Raw genomic sequence first — 20,619 nt, 5'->3', positions numbered from 1 at the left:
CTGCAAAGGCCATAGATGAAATGGCATAAAGTCAGCTTTGTTCAGCCTCTCTTATGTGGGATGGAACTCTACACAGCTTGCACAAGTAGCAAAGTTCCATAAGATGTATCATTAGAATGTCATAGAAAAAAACACCAATAAATAATTTAACAAAGGAAAAGATATTTAAAAAAGAGAATAATCAATATTAAAAGGCCTTCATTTGTTACCACTTTAGCATAGCTGTATTGCATCCAATCTATATCTGTTTACTAACAATATTCCACTATTATAATTATTGGTAAATAACAGTAGATACTTACATTGGGCTTACTTCTTCTACATCAAGATAGTTGTCGGCAAATTCTTGATTTATAAGCCAGTAAATGGGTATTACTTTTGCATCTTCAAAACTGACATTATAGCCAATGAATGCTTTGCAGGTTATGTCCTGTTTTGAAGCTGTTGTGGACATAAAATAGATCGATTTGTCCACAAAAGAAATCATTAGAAATATCCCCAGAAATATTAATGATGCATAGCAAGTCTGCTGGATAAATTATCTGGTTATATTGAATTGGCTGTATTTAACAAGTCAACCACTCGATATCATTTTGAAAATCTAGTTAAAGATAAAAAAAATAATCATAATACAGATAAATTGCCTGGTTCTTAAATCATTGTACTTCAACTCCTTACCCAACATATTCAGTATGTCCACCCTTGTCCTTCTCAGAACGTACTACATGTCTTTTTTTAAAGATTTTATGTCTTCCCCACCCCCATTATATAGTATATCGCCTAGAAGCCATGATAGGCGATTACCGCATTTCACTGCATATAGGCCGCCTCTCAGCATAGGCCACCCCCATGTATGGGTCGCAGAAAATGGCGACCTATGTTTTAAAAACCAGAAGATAAGTCGCCCCATGGTATTAGCCACGGCTTATCTTCCAGTATATTACCTGGCTTTTTCAACCTTCACACCTCCTTCCCCCTGAACCTCCTTCCCCCTCTCTGGACGGTGGACAGAGCAAGGCTCAAATCTCCAGTGGTGCAGGGCAGCTGCGAACTCCTCGGCACCTGGCCTGGCCCCACACTGCCTGCTGAATTGCCGACGTCAGTTCTCATAGGACTCATGAGAATTGACGACAGCCACTCAACAAGCGGTGCTGGGGCAGGACGGATGCTGAGGAGATCGCGGCTGCCCTGCACTGCTGGAGATTTGAGCCGTGCGCCGTCTACGAGGGGCTTTTGAAGGAGTTACGGGGGATGGTTGAAAAAGGTACCATGGGAGGGGGGGATGATTTTAAATTTTTACATAGTCCGCCCCATATAACTAGGCCGCGTCCCATACACAGGTTTGTAAAACCCATGTATAGACCGCAGCCTATATATGGGGAAATACGGTAATCAAAATTTTAATAAACTTGAAACATGATTCCACAACAACAAACTTTCTCATTCCATATACTGTAGTAAACCCTGCATTCCAAGCATGTTCTTCACTTGCATAATTACCTGCTCCCAATAAAGCATCTGTTTTATTCGCACTATGATTCAGTTACTTTTGATTTCCTTAAATTAAAAATACCTCCTCAAACAGTTAGGCCTTTAACATTTTTTCTAAAATCTGTGGATGAATTGTTTTTGTGTGCTAGGCTTTGTCCTATCATTTTATGGAGGTCTTTTCTTGTTTATTATATTATTATTATTATTATTATTGTAAACTGCTTAAATTGCTCTGGCACTTTGGCAGCATATCAAATCTAATAAAGTATAAACTATGGGCCCTTTCACAGAGCTGCAGTAGCGATGCTGCCGCAGTAAATGCACTGAAGCCCATAGGAATTGAACGGGCTTCAGTGCATTTACTGCGGCAGAATTGCTACCGTAGCTTTGAAAAAGGGGCCCTATAGTAGGCAATTAAGAATCTTAGCAAATAGGAAGTTTGCTCAAATGCTCTGGATTTATTTTTTTTTTGTTTTCATTTTAGATTTAAAAGCTGTATTACAGAAATGTACATATAAAGGTTGACTAATCATATTAAATAGACTACGAGTGGTGAAATACCGGTAGATGTATTACACAGAAATAGAGAAAATGAAGACTATCCGGTCCATCCATACCAAGTAACAAGCACCCCCTGAAATCCTTTGTGCTTGTTAAAAACAAATTATTTCCCTTTAATTCTTACCTTGTTCCACTTCCAAAAAGGTATTATTTTGTGGATATATAATCTTGGGTGCTTTCATTATTCTACAGTTGGCTAAAAAGAAACAAAAAAATACAGTTCTTGGTTCAATATAAGGTATAATTAACGTGACCATTTATTTTTTTTCCTCAAAATGAGACATCTACTAATTTTTAGGTAATAGTATGTGTATTCAAGAAAACGTATACTATTACCTAAAAATTAGGCATTCAACGCAGCTCCCTGCCTGGGCTCTCTCCCTGCTTCCCTGTCGTCAACACAGCAACAGAGCCAGGCCAGGCGTATGCAGCGACTGCACAATGGCTGACCCACAAGCCTTCTCCCGATGTCAATTCTGACGTCAGAGAGGAAGTTCTTTGCCAGCCAATCGCTGCCTAGCTGGCCCGGAACTTCCTCTCCAACATCAGAATTGATGTCAGGGGGAAGGCTTTTGGGCTGGATGTTGTGCAGTCGCTGCACGCGCCTGGCCTGGCCCTATTGCTGCGTCAACGGCAGGGAAGCAGGAAGAGAGCCCAGGCTCTGCGATCAACTCACAGCCGTAGCACAGCACAGCTTCGGGACGTGAAATGTCCCGTTTTCAGAAAGAGAGCAACCCACTGGGTTGCTCTTTTTCTGAAAACGGGACATTTTGGCATCCTGAAGCTGTGCTTGGGGACAACGGGACTATCTATCTAAAAACAGGATGGTCCTGTTCAAAAAGGGACATATGGTCACATTAGAAATAATATACCTTCTTCAATAACCGCAGCTTGAAAAACACACTGGAAATCACACCTTTAATATGGGGTTTAAATAACAATGATGAATCAAGCATGACTCCCAGTAGAGTCCTCTAGCTGGCTAGTATAAACAATTCTTGGGAAAATCCTCTAGACTGTCTATCAGTTTGGATGAGGCTAGGACAATGCTCCCTTTCCTTACATTTCATTTCACTGAGGCCAAATCAGTGCCTGAGACCCCACTGGATGTAGAAACCTCTGCTCTATGTCAGCTCAGCAGAAAGGAGTAGCCAAGAAAAAGGCTTGGACAAAGACCCATTTCCATCCAAAACATGGGTTTTTATGATGTTTAGGACCTCCTAGCTCTTCTCATGTAGGGAATCCAGCTAGAAAATTCCAAGGAACATATAATTCCTTCTGTTGCTTTCAGGGATTGCCTGGATCAGAGGAAATGGTATAACAGTAACCACTAAATTCTATAAAGTGTGCCTAAAGTTAGGCACTTAACTTAATTGGTTAATAAGTGCCAATTAAGTATATGCACCAATTAAGCTTAACACTTGAAAACTGACATTAATTGGAGTTAATTGAAAATTAGGCATCTACTTTTTTTATATATATATATATCTTTATTCATTTTTAAAACTACACTACACTTGTGCATAATACATTATTTACATATAATATTAAAATCAAATTATAATATTACAATTACAAGGAAGTAGGCACCTAGTCCAAAGTACCTTCCCAAAAGTGGGCAAGATTAGGGGTGGAACATGAGCATGTTATGCAGTTAGGCACCTATTTTTGACTTTGGTGCAAACATTTAAGCCAAGAAAACCCTGGCATAAATATGATGTGTCTAAAAATTAGAACGCCTATTGACAACTAACAGCCGCTTAGGCAGCGCTAAGAATAATTCTATACAGTGCAGCTTTTATAGAATTATGTTTAGTGCTGCACTAGTCAGCACCAATTTTTTTTAGGAGGCTTATATAGCTTTTGGCCCTAAATGTATATGCACAGTTGTTAGTGACATAGTGACACTCAGTCACACATATTTATGTTCTTAACTCCTGTCCAAACTTCACTGGCTCCCAGTTCACTCCAGAGTCCTCTTTAAATGTGCCTGTTTAGCCTTCAAGATCCTACATGGCATCCTCCCTCCCGTTATCCCACTCTTCTGGAATTCCTCTAACCCTAATTCCACTAGATCCTCCCAAAAATTGAAACTATCATTCCCCTCTACAAAAGGTATATCCCGCGTAGGAAAACTAGGAACATCCCTCCCCTTTAGAACCACAGAACTCTGGAATAACCTCACATCCCCGCTCAGCGTTTCAAGTTCCCTCCAATCCTTCCGCAAACACCTGAAAACTTGGCTCTTTTCAAAAATCTAACACTTCCCGCTTTTTGGTTCCCTGTCCCTCTTTATCTTCCTAGCTCCTTTCCTATAACCCTTCATTGTAGCTCCTTTTCAACCTAACCCTGTAAACCGTGCCGAGCTCTATGCTTGTGGAGATGGCGCGGTATACAAACCTAAGGTTTAGTTTAGTTTAGTTTAACTCTCAACAAGGAGCTGCTGATAGATATGTTGCTGTCTGAACATAAAAATATTCTTATGCGCACCAGAGACAGATACCAAATGTGATTCATTTGGAAAGTGTGAGCTGAACCAAGTGCCTAGCAGAGCTTAGACGGTTTTTCTGTTTTGGGGTTTTGTTTTGTTTTTGTAGTTTATCCAATACATTATAGTGGTGATAAGAATAGTAGCTATATTGTTTTAGGAACCATTTTCATGATTATTATTGGCATACTTATTGCTCTTCTTCTTATGTAGGTGTTCTAAGGTAAATAAATTATTCTTTTTTTCCAGACCTGAGTCAGTTCTTGTCCAGAACTGATGCAGAATTCATAGATCAGTGTCCTTTGTTGTTCCGAAAACACTACTGGAAACCCATTCAAAAAACTGTCATGCAACTACCTAACCTCTGCAATCCTGTAGTAAAATGTTAGCCACTTAACAACCTCTTGGGTTTTAATCATGGATAGGGGAACAGTGTAATGATTTTTACTTGAAACGTCCAGTATGTGAAATGGGGCCTTATTTGGGACACTTAACCATTGGGCAATTTGTCCCCCAGATCAGGCAGATAGGCAGATAAAGTGCAAGACCCAAAAGGCAGGGAGAGCTCCAAACTCTAAATTGCAGGGATGAGGGATGGCGTTAGAAACTAGGCAACATTGTAGGGAAGGGAGAGTACTCTGAAAGGATGGGTTCCACCTAGTGGATATGGGTGTCACATATCCTAGTGGTACCTAGGATATGTGACACCCAGGGCTGATCATTTTTTTAACACCCCCCCACCCCCACCCCCCGCTTTGTACTTAAAAAAAAAATCCAGTTAGTACTTCTTATTACTCCCCCCCACCCCATCCCACCCCGCTTTGTACTTTTTTTTAAAGCACAGTTAGTCTAGGCCCAGCATGTTCTCACCCTTCTCTCCTGGCCGGTCCAATGTCACCTTAACCTTCCATCAAGCTGAAAAAACTGCTGGCCTCGGCAGTGATTCAATGACGTTGCCCACGGCTTCCCTTCCTGCTTTCCATCTGCTGTAGTCCACCCAGGTGGAAACAGGAAGTTACATCATTGGAGAAAGACCAAGCAGACATGGAAAACAGGAAGTGGAGCCCTGGGCAACGTTGCTGAATCACTGCCAAAGCTGGCAGTTTTTTCAGCTTCATGGAAGATAAAATCGACATTGGACAGGCTAAGAGAGAAAGGTGAGAACATGCTGGGCTACGGGGACCACCCAGAGCCTTGGGGCCGGGCCATGACTCCAAGGCCGGGAACAACCCTCTCATGCTTGCACCTGGGGCAGTGCACCCACACCCCAGCCCGCCCTTGGTACACCACTGGTTCCACTTCAACTGGGATGGAGCCAGGCAGCTGACTCAAACATTGAAAAAGGAGATAGAGCAGCTTTTAAACTAGATAAATCTACCCCCACTCAAACAGTAAAATTGTATCATCATCAGTCTCATCCATGGTATCATAGAAGTCTTAGGCCAGGATTCACTAACCTGTCTGATCGGGCCTGATCCGGGCAGGTCCAACGAATTCTGAAAACTCTAACATGCAGATGAGGGCGATTGGAAGAATACCCCATCTGCAGGCATGGTTCGCACTATAGCGATCCCCGCGCATGCGCAGACCATCTGTAGATGTTCTGAGCATGCGCGGGACCACCGGGCCGTCGGAGTTGTTTTTTTGTTGTTGTTGTTCTTCGTCTATTTTTTAACACTGAGTGCAGCAAAAGTGCTGCCTGCCTGCCTGCCCCGACTCTCCCACCCTTCCCCGCACTGCAAGGCAATCGAGGAACTTTTGGGAGCCCGTGGTTTTAACCTGCTTAAGTCCTCGGGTTAAAACCATGGGCTTGCAGTGCGGGGAAGGGTGGGAGAGTCGGGACAGGCAGGCAGGGTGTTCGGGTTTGGTGCAGGCAGGCAGCGTGTTTGGGGCTGCAGGATAGGGGCTGACAGGGCAGAGAGCAGGGCAGCAGAAGGCAAGGCAACCGGAAAGGGCTTCAGTGTGGTCCTCAGCAGTTGCTTTTTTTTTGATCAGCCAGCCCAGTCGGTGTTGCAGGGTTTTGTTTAGTGAATCATGTCCCTGCCTATTTTGCATGCCGTTGCCCTCATTTGCATGCACGGATCGGAGGATGGTCAGAAGACAGATAAGTGAATCAGGCCAGAGTCGCTAAGGGGTCGCAAACCGATCGGTATACGATCGGTTTGCTTTGTGAATGTAGGCCTTAGACTTTTAAAACATCAGCTTAATCACCTACATAGAACACCAGTAGTGTAAATTCTGATTCCCTTTATACCAGTGGTCTCAAACTCAAACACTTTGCAGGGCCACATTTTGGATTTGTAGATACTTGGAGGGCCTCAGGAAAAATAGTTAATATTTTATTAAAGAAATGACAATTTTGCATGAGGTAAAACTCTTTATAGTTTATAAATCTTTCCTTTTAGCTAAGTCTTAATAATAATATTGTAATTTATAGCTAAAGAGACATATGATCAAGAAACTGTTTTATTTTACTTTTGTGATTTTGATAAACATATTGAGGGCCTCAAAATAGTTCCTGGTGGGCCGCATGTGGCCCCCGGGCTGCGAGTTTGAGACCACTGCTTTATACAGTACTTATCAATTTTCAGTGATTCCGCTACCCACTAAACAGAAATCAATCATTTCGGCCAAGAGACTACTTTTCATCTGTCATTTGCAATGATCCAAATACCATTTTAAGATTCTCCAGCAGGTTACTAATTCTTCACAGAATCACTCACTTTCCACAACAATGACTGTAAATGATCTATCAAGTCTTTTATTACCCTTCCTTCTTTTCTTTCAGCTATATTTTTACAACCAGCAGATGATGTAATTCCCTGCAGTCCATTCTCTCTTTTACAACTACCATCAAAGTCTGAATTTTCCAAATTAGTTTCCTCTTTGAATTCATCACCTGTCCCTACTAATCCTATCTCTAATTATTTTTAAGCAGATTGTGTGACTCATATTTTCTTTCTTCCTGCTATGATCGTTACAAGCCTTTGCACCAGTTTTTTCCCCCAAAGTGGAAACTTGCTAGCATCTACCCACACTTGAAGGACAAGTCATTTCCTGTGATCCATTAGATTATTGTCCTATCTCTCAACTCTCCTTCGTGTCCAAACTTATGGAAAAGATTGTGGCTTATTTTTTCTGAAGAAAACAAATGCTATATATTCCTGTCATGTAACTATTTGCGAACAAACTGATTGAAGATAGTGTTTATATCAAGACCTCAAACACCTTAGACACTACTTAATTTGTTTCGTGTCCTTACTGGGGTGACGTGTTCATCATTGGTCTTGTTTAATTTATATACAGGCAATACCCTAATGCATCAATATGGTGGTATGGTATGTTTCCTCAGGGGCTCTTGCTCTTCATTCCCGTGTTATTTTTGTGCAATACTACAAAGGCTCTCCCTGCACCACTTGCGGTTTCAGATTGGAACACAAGTGGTGCGGGGAGGGAAGAGCCTTTGTAGTATTTTATTAACTGAATTCTATTGTTTAACGGTTCCTCCCTTCTATTCCTTTTTACATATCACTTTAATTCATTTAGATATCATTTACATAGATGGTGCTCCTATCTGTAAAGTTAGCAATTTCTATGAAATATTCTACATACTTCTCCCCTCTCCACTCCTTCCTGCCCTCTATAGTCTTCCCTACCCTCTTCTAACCCCTTCCTCTGTAATGTCACCTAGAGCTTGTATAGGTATGTGTGATGCACAAATGTAAGAAATAAAATAATACGGGAATGAAGAGCAAGAGCCCCTGAGGAAATATACCAGTGAAGCAGGAAACGGACCGGGATAGAGACATGCCAGACCAGGGAGAAAAGTGTCAATTATTATTTTTTCAAATGCTCCCCCCTTCTTGTCAAATATAATACAGGTAATTTTATTCAAGATGCCCTACAAACCCTTAATGTGCTTCCAGATTAAATGAAGAGGGTATAGCAAGTGGCTTGTACACCTCTAATGAATGTTTCAATTTATCTGTTCTTTATTAATCTCTAAAGGATTAGCAAAAGTATGCCAACCATTTCAAAGAGGTTAAAGGCCATTGTGGGAGAATAAATGCTTATTTTGTGGCAATATTTATTATTTTTCAGTCTGCCAAGTTCCATAGCTCTTAAAGAACAAAGTGGAGTGCAGTGTGTGGTAAAAGACGGGGGAAGCTGACCATGAGGACAAATAAGGACATAAAAAATAAATGCTGGGCATGGAGAGAGAGGGATGCAAGAAGGTCAATGGTAGATAGAGAGGATATGGACAGTGGAACGTGAAGGCAGTGCTGGAAAGGAGGAGGGAGATGGAGAACAATGCTAGTGTGTGAGGAGTGCGTGGTGCGTGGTTAAAGCTACAACCTCAGCACCCTGATGTTGTGGGTTCAAACCCATGCTGCTCCTTGTGACCCTGGGCAAGTCACTTAATCTTGCCATTGCCCCAGGTATTTTAGATAGATTGTGAGCCCACCAGAATAGACAAGGAAAAATGCCTGAGTAGCTGAATAAAGTCATGTATATGTAAACCATTCTGAGCTCCCCTGGGAGAATGATATAGAAAATGGAATGAATAAATAAAAAAGGGGAGAGATAGGGACACATTTATGGTTAATACAAAACACTGCAGTTAAATAATCCATAGTGCAAAGACATTTGATAGTGTTACCCCCTCTTCCCATTGATTACCAAATTAACCAGAGGGTTCTCATTCTGACTTTTCAGATCCTTCATTCAGGAATACTACAATTCCTAAACAGATCTCTTATGTTTTATTCACCAATTCAATCCTTACAGTCTCCCCCCCCCTAAATTTGCACACACATCATGTTTTGCTGCTGCCCCTTCACTCTGGAATACCATTCCTACCAAACTATGACTAGAACTATCATTTAACGCATTTTACCGTAGCCTTTGTTTCATGCACTAAGGAGCAGATTCTGTATAATGCATCCAAAGTTGCATGTGCAAATCTGTGTGCATTGCCAATTCCCATATGCAACTTAATTGTTTAACAATCCAATCAGCACCAATGTTTGCCAATTAACTAGCAATTATTGGCACTAATTAGAATTTATGTGCACTTGTTTCTAAACATATTCTATAATGTAGTATGCGTATCTAAAAAGGGGGGTGTGTTCAGGGATGAAGCATGGGCGGGTCATGGATGTTCCTAAGGAGTGAGGAACACTATGGCCCTCTTTTACTAAGGTGCGCTAACCGATCAGCGTGCGCTGATCTATTTAGCGCACGCTAAATGCTAACGAAAACTGCTGTATCACCAGCCAAAGCAAAAACAAAAAACGAACTGCAGACTCCTATGACCCAGATGCAGGCAATGTTTATTATACCAAATATTTTCTGCAGTTGAAAATACCACCTTATAACAAACCAAGGGACCTGACACGGTCCGTGTTTTGGAAAACATTCCTTCTTCAGGGGTCCTAATGAAAATGAATAAGAAAACTAAGTAGATATATATAAAACGTAAATCAATATAAATTGGTGTGCAAAAAAGATAGATAAAGATCCATGTGAACAAATGTATGAGATCGAATAGACTTATGAGATGAAGAAATGAGGATAATGTGCGAACAGAATGGAGAGAAATAGTGTCATCTATAATACATGCATATAACCACCGTGGTGAACAAAATAATTTCACATAAGTATTACAGATACAAAAAATGATAATTGGAACCCAGAGAATATAGACTATTAGAAATGCTCTCAAACCTTATGGATAGAAATTCCATGTATACAGTATACTCTATAGAAAGTGAATACTGGTAGGGCTATGCTACTGATCACATAGCAAATAACAGCAGATAAAGATCTGAACGGTCCATCCAGTCTGCCCAATAGTCATACTCATTATACAGTATATTCATGATTAAATTGGGCAATAGACTATAGAATCTCTGGGCAATCAACTATAGAATTTTGCCCGGTACTGTCTTTAGGTTTCCACTGCTGGAGTTGCCATTGATGCCCACTCCAGCCAATCCTAACCATTCTGTCACTGGAGCTTCTATCAAAGCCCTCCCCCAGCTCATCCTAAATCAAATCACCAAATATGGGACACAGACCATGAAGGATTGCCTAGAGCCAGCCTTAGTTTGTTTTTATACTATTCATTTTCTAATTAGAGATCCTCTGTGTTCATCCCACGCTTTTTTGAATTCCATCTCCGTTTTTACTAAGCCAGAAAAAATACAGGTAATGAAAAGTTAACAAAGTAAGGAATATGGAAGATCTGGCAACACTATAACAAAAGGTGATTTCAGTTGGAGAGAATTAATACTACAAAGGTTAAGTTGCCGTTGCAATACATAGGTTATCATATCACCATTACACTCTGTGCTATGGCAACCATTAGAACAGATTACAATGAAATCTTGGATTGCAAGTAACTTGGTCTGCAAGTGTTTTGCAAGACAAGCAAAACATTTTATTAAATTTTAACTTGATATACAAGCAATATCTTGCAATACAAGTACATACAGTATACACATATCACAACTGATCCGATGGTTCTTCTCTCTCTGACGCTGCAGGAGTGTAGTGACTGTTCTAAATGAGTGAGGTCTTGCAATACAAGCACGTATAGTATTTTGTATTAAAGTTTTGGGGTTGTGGAACGAATCGTCCGAGTTTCCATTATTCCCTATGGGTAAATTTGCTTTGATATACCAGTGCTTTGGATTACAAGCATGCTTCTGGAACGAATTATGCTCGCTACCAAGGTTTTACTGTACTTAAAGAATAAGCAAACCATTTATATATCATCAAGACCTCTGAGGTCCTTTTAAGGAGCATCACTATCTGTACCCACATCAAAAGAAATTGTATGATATGATATCCGCCAGCGAGCCTTCTCAGGAGCAGCCTCCACTCTCTAGAATTTACTCGCAGAGGGGCTACATCTAATTCTAGACTACCACTACTTCAGGAAGCAAAATAAAGCCTGGCTCTTCACCCAGTGGTATAGCGAGGGTAAGTGGCACCTTGGGTGGTGGTGCCCCCACCCTCACCCCCCGCTCTTTTCCGACCTTGCTTCTGCGCACCTCCTTCCCCCCATACCTTTTTAATTTTCCAGGCGAGAGCAACAGCACGAACCTGCTGCTCGTGTCGTGTCGGATATCCCTCCGACATCACTTCCTAGGTGCGGGGCCTGGAAGTGAAATTAGAGAGAGGCAACACTGATGTGGGCAGCAAGTTTGCAATGCTGCTCACGCAGAAAAAAAACAAAGAGGTACAAGGGAAGGGGCACACATGCCTGCGCCTTTATAAAGGTTGTGCTCAGGGTGGACTGCCTAGCCCACACACCCCCTTACTATGCCAGTGTCTTCACCCAAGCCATTATGATGGGGTGCTGAAAAGTTCTCAGTCTACCCAACCAACTTCCTAAATTCTGAGCGTTATTTTGCCACTATAGTTGAAAAGAGTGTTATCTTATTTTGTTAAGTGCTAATTTGCAGAAATGAAATCCTATGGGCTCCTTTTACTAAGCTGAGCTAGCGGTTTTAGCTTGCGCTGCCCCGTGCTACGCGCCAAGAACTAACGCTAGCTTAATGGTGGCATTAGCGTCTAGCACGTGGCAATTCAGCACGTGCTAAAACCGCTAGCGCAGCTTAGTAAAAGGAGCCCTATGTTTTAATAATAATTTATTCTTATATACCGCCATATCCACATCATTCTCTTGTTTATTGGGCTGAGAACCTTTCAGCACCTCCTCGTAATACACTCATTCTGTACCAAGACTAGCTTGCTACACACACAGTAGCTAAATCAGTTCCTTATATCTTATATCTAATATAATAAAATGGTAAGCCGTGCATGCGCACTTCCTATACATGCGCCGGTTTTCCGTGAGCTGTAGCGACCCGCAGGTAGGATTGCGCATGCGCGGCTTACGGTTCAGTTTTCCGACGCAGGTGGGGATCGTGAGAGGAGCCAACGCTGCGTCTTTCAACTAAAAAATACAATAGGGCAAGGAGCAGCAGGGAGCAGGCCAGACCGAAAACTGAACCGTCTTTCAACGCCGTCTTTCAACTGAACGTCTTTCAACGCCACGACTCCCCCCCCCCTCCCGCCCCCGACGACCCTACCCGACACAACTGAAACCCCCGTTGACCCTCCCACCGCTACAAGGCTGACAAACCCGGCAGGAGCAGCAGCGTCCCAGGCACACTAAACGCTGCTTCGGGTCTTCTACTGGCCTAATTTCCTCTGCCGCGTCCCCGAAGCAGCGTTTAGTGTGCCTGGGACGCTGCTGCTCCTGCCGGGTTTGTCAGCCCTGTAGCGGTGGGAGGGTCAATGGGGGTTTCAGTTGTGCCGGGTAGGGTCGGCGGGGGGGGGGGGGAGAGGAGTCGTGGGGGGGAGTCAGGCAGGCATCGGAGGGGGGGAGGTTCAGTGGAAGGGGAATGGGAGGCAGGCAGGCTGGCATCGGAGGAGGGGTGGGGGGGTTCAATGGAAGGCAGACAGGCAGGATGGCATGGGGGGGGTCCATGAAAACATGCTGCTCATGGGGATGGGAGGCAAGCAAGCAGGCAGGCATGGGGGTGGGGGGGGGTTCAGTGGAAGGGGAATGGGAGGCAGGCAGGCTGGCATCAGAAGGGGGTGGGGGGTTCAATGGAAGGCAGACAGCCAGGATGGCATCGGGGGGGGGGGGGGTTCCATGGAAACATGCTACTCAGGGGGATGGGAGGCAGGTAGGCAGATTGGCATGGGGGGGGTTTCGCTGAAAGGGGGAAGGCAGACACGCAGGATGGCATCGGTGGGGGGTTCCATGGAATTATGCTGCTCAGGGGGATGGGAGGCAGGCAGGCTGGCATGGGGGGATTTCAATGGAAGGGGGATGGGAGGCAACGGAGGGGGTGGGGGGTTTTCAATGGAAGGCAGGCTGGCATCGGAGGGGGGAGGAAGGAGGCACTGGAGGCACTAAGTAATAGAAAGGGGCACTATGGACATAGGAAGGGGCACTAAGGACATAGGAAGGAGGCACAGGGACATTCACAGACAGAAAAAATGACAGACAGGCAACATGCAAGGAGAGAGAGAGACAAATAAAAAAATACCCAGACAGACAGACATGAAGGGAAGGGGGGGCCGACAAAGAAGAGGACTCGAGCCGCAAGGAAGAAGCTGGGCCTGCCTGCCTGTGGGGAACGCTATAAGGAAAGGAGGGGCCATGGAGCAGGCTAGACCACGGGAAGGGAAGGGAGAGGAGCCGAACGGAGCAACCAGATCGCAGCAGGCCACAAAGCGGGGGAGGGGCCAAACGGAGCTGGCCAGATCACGATAAGAGAAGGGAAGGGGTGGGGAAAATGCTGCAACTGCTGCACAGGGACCTGAAAGGGAAGCCAAATACCGCTGCTGCTGCACAGGGAAGTCGGGGTGGGTGGGGGGGAGGGAAATGCTGTTGCTGTTGATGCTCCACAGGGAAGTGGGATGGAAATGCTGCTGCACAGGGAAATGGAGGCAAAGAATGACTGACAGAGAGCAGGAGGGAGAGAGACAGAAAGAAAGGAAGAAAGACAAGGGGCAGGGAGAGGGACAGAAAGACGACAGAAAAAGGGAGCCAAGGAGAGAGAGAGAGAGACAGCGGGAGAGAGAGAGAGACAGAAAGAAAGAAAGACAGACAGACATATATTCTAGCACCCGTTAATGTAACGGGCTTAAAGACTAGTCTATATAATAAAACGCTAGCCGCGCATGCGCACTCTTGCCAGCGTGTTCCGTGATCCGTATGTCCGTGGCCGGCAAGAGTGCACATGCAAGCTTACAACGGCCCGCACTCACGGTCTGGATGGCTCCCTAAAGTTTTTCACGGTGGCGGCTCACCTGCCTCGCCTTCCTCTTCCTGCCAGTCTCAGCCGGACTCACTCCTCCCCTCTTCCCTCCCCCCTGGCAGCCCTGAACCTGTTCTCCATTCCCCGCCAGTCTCCTCCTCCAGCGGCTAATCCACTGTCGCCTCCGTCACTGCTCGGCACTCCCAAGATGGTGGGATCGCTGGTGGAGAGCGACGGGCCGGTAAGTGGCGCGGCGGGGGCAATGCAGGTGGAGACTGTCGGCCGCAGCGGCTCTTGGCGGTTGTCGGCGATGGGGGCAATGCAGGTCGAGACTGTCGCTCTTGGCGGCTGCAAAGGATCGTGAGAGGAGCTACCGTAGGCACTTTTAAACTTTAAAAATCCTTCTGCCGCAGCAGGCCAGCCCGCGGGAAGGGAAGGGGGAGGCGAAAAAGAACGGTACATTCATTTGTGTACTTCGGCCAGCTCTTTAGGCTGGGCCGAGTCAGTGCGGGGAATCGCCATCCGCCAGTCAGCCCAGGCCATCTTATTTCGCTTCAGTTTCACGCAGCGGGTAAGAGCAGCAACGAGGCCCCTCAACACCCCCCCCCACACACACACACACACACATCGAAGGAAAGTTGTTTAAAAAAATAATAATAATAATAGAAACCATTTTGGAGTGGTCTTTAGCGGGCCCCCGGCACGTGCCTAAACCCATTACCTGAAGGTTTGCATTGCTGTGTTTTGGAGTATGTCTCCTGGCTTTATTAGGGTTATGATATGACTCCAGAAAAAGGAGGATGGGTTGAGACATCCAGGTTTTACTTCCATTGCTTTCAATGGAAGTAAAACCTAGATGTTTCAATCCCTCTTTTTTTTCTGAAGCCATATGATAACCCTAGGATGGTGGGGGAAAATGATGCTACTGCTTCGCAGGGACCTGGAGGGGAAGGGAAATAACGCTGCTGCTTCTGCAAAGGAAAGTGGGGGGGGGGGGATGAGAAGGGAATGGGGGGTGGTGGGGGAAAATGCTGCTACTGCTTCACAGGGACCTGGAGGGGAAGGGAAATAACATTGCTGCTTCTGCAAAGGAAAGTGGGGGGGGGAGAGAAGGGAATGGGGGGGGAATGCTGCTACTGCTTCACAGGGACCTGGAGGGGAAGGGAAATAATGCTGCTGCTTCTGCAAAGGAAAGTGGGGGGGGGGGGGAGAAAAGGGAATGGGGGTGGTGGGGGAAAATGCTGCTACTGCTTCACAGGGACCTGGAGAGGAAGGGAAATAACACTGCTGCATCTGCAAAGGAAAGTGGGGGGGAGGGGAAGGAGGGAAATGCTGCTACTGCTTCATATGGACCTGGAGGGGAAGGGAAATAACACTGCTGCTTCTGCAAAGGAAAGTGGGGGGGGGGGGGGAGAGAAGGGAATGGGGGTGGTGGGAGAAAATGCTGCTACTGCTTCACAGGGACCTGGAGAGGAAGGGAAATAACACTACTGCTTCTGCAAAGGAAAGTGGGGGGGGGGAGGGGAAGGAGGGAAATGCTGTTGCTGCTGCACAAGGAAATGGGGTGAACATGTTGCTGCACAGGGAAAAGGAGGGAAATAATGACAGACAGACAGCGGGAGGGAAAGGAAGAAAGACACAGTGGCAGGGAGAGGGACAGAAAGACAGACAGAGAAAGGGGGCCAGGGAGAGAGAGACACACAACGGGAGGGAGAGAGACAGAAAGACAGACAGACATATTAATGTAACGGGCTTACAGACTAGTAAATATATAATCAGCTTGCCTGAGTTTAGCCTCTTATCTGTTTATCCCAATGGACCCTGTAACACCCATGTTGTCTTCATCCAATGTAATCTACCGGTAAACTAATGCTTCAATGTCTTCAATCCAAGAAAGATCGACTCAGTTTACAGTAGTTAGATAAGTTAATGAAAATATAAAACAGTTATTAAATTAAGCAAATAGTAACATAGCAGAAGTGGAAGAGAAATTAATTACCAAAGTGTTTGGTGAACAGGATAGTTTTCAAAGACTTGCGAAAAGGTGAAAGAGAACTAAAACTTCGCAAAAAAAAGTGGAAGATCATTCCAAAGTTGGGTGAACTTGAAGAACAGAGATTGACCAAAAGCTTTGGTTCTTTTGATACCTTTACTAGATGGACAAGATAGCTTAAATTGTTTATCACCCCTTGCAAAAGAGAATCTATAAAGATTCCAAGATAGAGGGACTAACGGAGAGAAGATGCCAAAGAGAATTTTGAAATGGCACAGGCACATTTAAACTGGACTCTAAAATACATGGGAAGCCAATGTAGATTCTAAAGTAATGGTGTCATCTAATAACTGCACTTAGATCCTTGGCTATAGGTTAAGCTGTATTGTCGAAAAGCATTAGCATCATATCTATGCTATTTGAATGTTCTGATGTGTTCTTATTAGGTGTTTCATAAGTATCCTGTAGCCCGTTCTGAGCTCTTTGGGGAGAACTGGATAGAAAACGAATTATATAAATATTATACTGGCATTGTATTATATCTCTCATTTCAATTTCAGTGCTGTTATAAGTATATTTTTGAAACTGTTTCATGATAGTCCTATTATTGTTTCAATCTGCTGATGTTCAGTTTACCTCACTCATTGTATTTATGTTTATATTTGGTGTTTTTACTACTGCTATGCAGTTAACAAAACTGTGTTTTATGTTGAACTGTACTTACTGTACACTGATTTGGACGAATGTCTTCATAAAGGCGGCTAATAGATCCAAATAAATATATACATACTAGTCTTATAGCCCGTTACATTAACAGGTGCTAGAATATATGTGTGTGTGTCTGTCTTTATTTATCTCTCTCTCTCTCTCTCTCTCTCCTTAGCCACTTTCTGTATTTCTGTCTTTCTTTTTCCTCAGCTGTCTACCCCTGTCCATTCTCCCTTCCTTTTACCTCCCCTGTGTCCACCACCACCCCTTCACTGCTCCCCTTATCCAGCAGCAGCCTTCTCCCTATGTTTTACCTCCCCCCTGTCCAGCAGCATCTCTTTCCTGCTCCCCCTGTCCAGCAGTAGTCCTCCCTTCCTTTTTCTTCCCCCCCCCCATCCATCAGCACCCCTTACCTCCGTTCGCTTCTGCCCTCCACCATAGCCGCCTCAAGCCGCCACAGCCTGCAGGCACTGACAGCCACCTTGGTAACATTTCCACCATCCCTGCCACTGCCGCTGCTTGAGAGGCCCGCGGGACTGAAGGTGGTCAGCATGTCTGGGGCTCAGGAGGAGGAGGAGTCCTGGTGTCGCGCATGCGCACTCCTGCCGACCACTGACCTACAGATCAGGGATCAGGGAACACACGGTACGAGTGCGCATGCGCGCTTAGCATTTTATTATTATAGATATATATATATATATACCTGTATATATGATGGCTAATACATAATTGATCTACTTTATATGTATTACTATTATGCTTAGATCACTATCAAAAATATATATTGGGAATTATTTTTTGTTCTCTAGGCATTCAAATCTAGCAATTTGTCTAATGTTAATGCCAATTTTATTTTTAATTTTATTTTTATCTGCTTCATGGGATTCACCACACTGCCCTGTGTGATAATCTTAAAAACATTTAAAAATAAATATAAATATAAAATGCTCAGTGCCTCCACCAGGTCAATTGCTAATGCAGTTCAGACCATGATAGTTCAGGAACCATCATTGCACTTTACTGTTCCCTTCCATCCAACTCTAATGTCACTTATGACTCAGACCGCTGATACCATGAACGGCCAAATTCACACATTCTAAGCCAACTGTTGCCTATTAAAAACTAGCAGTTCTAAATGCAATCATGAATCATTCAATATATTTTAGAACAGTACTTATCTCGTTGTTTAAATTCTTATCAGGAAAGTTCTTCATTCCTTTACTATCGTGTTATTCTAGCTGCATCCGCTTGAGATAAGTGCTTATCTTGTGATAAAGTGCTTGTCCAGTGTTTAAATTAACATAGCCTTCTCATTGTTTAACTTTAAATTGTATTGTAAAGGCTCCTCGTTCAGTAGAGCCTTTTAGAATAGCAAGAAAACTAAATATGAACTGATTTGGATATTTCAATTATTCTGTTCCCAACATCTCTAAAATGGGCTTTTAAACTTAGGAGCCCAGCTTTATCTGAATATTGGCCTCAGTGCTTCTGCACATACTTATCTGCCACTTACAGCAGAAAAATTAAATAGGTCTGTGCACAGTGCAGGATTGTAAAGGAAGTGGCTGATTGTTCTCTGATAAACTCTCATGTTTCTCCAACTTCTTACCAGCTCTTTTTGCAGCACAGGCAAAATTAAGCCATGCTGAAAATTTTCAACTCTGTTTTCGTAATATCATTTCCCCTACCCCGTTTTTGTGGTTATAAAAGTCTTTAAACTATTTGCAGCACAGGAAAAATAAAGCTGTGTTGAAAATTTAACTTGCACTTGAACTTCAGTTTTACCACAACATATAATTCAACTCTTGAATTCATTGTCAGAGAATGTGGTGAAATCAGTCAAGCTTAGCGGGGTTTAAAAAAGGTTTGGATAATTTCCTAAAAGAGAAATCCATAGGCCATTATTGAGATGGCTTGGGGAAATCCACTGCTTATTCCTAGGATAAGCAGCATAAAATCTGTTTTGCTACTTGGGATCTAGCTAGGTTCTTGGACCTGGGTTGACCACTGTTGGAAACAGGATACTGATCTTGATGGATCTTCGGTCTGTTCCAGTATTGCAATTCTTATGTTCACTAGTATCCTTCCCCTACCCCAGTGATGTGGCAATGTTTTAATAGTGGACTTCACCAAAATTAGAACTCAACTATCCATTACTCTCTACCCCTTCATTTCATAGGTATGCAGTCAATTTATTTTTTTCTTTTTTGTCATTTTTATAAATTTTTTGTCACTTCATTTTAGAATGTTCTCATTTGTTAGTGACAAATAATACAAACAACAGGGGGTGGAAGGAAAACAATCCAAATACAAAATCAAACTCACTCCATCAGTAATGTTCATGCATTAAAGCAATAATTAATCAGCGAAAGAAAAAGCCTCAAAGCGTTGGAGGTGTGAACCCACACTCAGCCACCCTTACATCATCGGCAGAAAAAACCTTCACACAAAGGTTAAATAAGCCTTGAGGTAAGCCTGGAGGTACTACCAAACTGACACAAGCTGTTTTAACATAGATAGCAGTGATAAGGGCCGACGATCGTTTCGTGGCAAACTTGCCACTGCTTCAGGGCTACCCATAAGAATTAGCTATCTGTTCAGTGGTCTCTTTCTCAACTGTTTGCTGCTGGTTAATTATTTCTTTGATGCACGAACATAACTTATGGAGTGTTTGATTTTGCATTTGGCTCATTTGTTAGTGCACATTGAAACCCCTTTACACTAGATTTATTGAAAGGTGTCACCATATTACTGTAGGGCAATATGCATTATTTATTGCAGGTCTCATTTTATGCAATGAAACCTCTTCATTAAAAATGGGTTCCTTTTACAAAGACACTGTAGCGGCTGTTGCTGAGGTAATCACTCTGACGCCCATAGGGGTTTTAAAGGGGCGTCAGAATGTTTGCTGTGTGGCAGCTGCTACCGCTACTTTATAAAAGGGGGAATGGCAGAGTCAACAATAGAAAAAATGGCTTCCCTCATTGAATTTTGCGGATAAGACAGAAGGCAATAGGGGGTCCTTTTACTAAGCTTCAGTAAAAATAGGCCTTAGCATGTCCTTATATGGGTCTTTCCCACATACTAAGACCATTTTTACCACAGCTATAAAACCCTCGATTTTCCCTGTTTAGCATTAATGGCCGTGCACTAATTTATTTATTTATTTATTCAATTTTCTATACCGTTCTCCCAGGAGAGCTCAGAATGGTTTACATGAGTTTATTCAGGTACTCAAGCATTTTTCCCTGTCTGTCCCGGCAGGCTCACAATCTATGTCGTAACCACTTGTTTAATGAGGCAAAGCTGTAAAACCTTTTCAAATGTACAAAAACTACTACGCGCTGTTTCAAGTCTTTTTTCACATGCATCCACGTAACAATTATATGCACAAAGACAAGTGGAGAAAAACAGACCTCAATTTTTTGGCTCAAAGACACTAAAAGAGTGCAAAACGAGCCACTATCATCACAGGTACTGAAAAAAAAAACTCCACATAGACATCATACTCCACTGCTTTCAAACTTGTGCTGTAAACATGTATGTTACTGTAGATTATATTATATCATGAAAAATCAATAGCAAGAATCTTA

General features: G+C 43.4%; 1 protein-coding gene across 3 annotated transcripts in view; it reads right to left on the bottom strand.

The window, feature by feature from the left end:
* The window catches only part of LOC117362060 (interleukin-1 receptor-like 2), a 47,150-nt gene that overhangs the window by 22,052 nt on the left and 4,479 nt on the right, over positions 1–20,619 (bottom strand). For all 3 annotated transcript variants that reach the window (XM_033947799.1, XM_033947798.1, XM_033947797.1), the window contains exons 3-4: positions 2,177–2,248; positions 303–441 (exon numbers count right to left, since the gene is read on the bottom strand). In XM_033947799.1, the coding sequence (XP_033803690.1) occupies positions 303–441; positions 2,177–2,248 (211 nt within the window). The remainder of the gene's footprint in view (positions 1–302; positions 442–2,176; positions 2,249–20,619) is intronic.

This window comes from Geotrypetes seraphini, chromosome 6 (genome assembly GCF_902459505.1).
Source record: "Geotrypetes seraphini chromosome 6, aGeoSer1.1, whole genome shotgun sequence".
NCBI lineage: Eukaryota > Metazoa > Chordata > Amphibia > Gymnophiona > Dermophiidae > Geotrypetes > Geotrypetes seraphini.
This window is presented reverse-complemented; position numbering and strand designations above follow the sequence as displayed.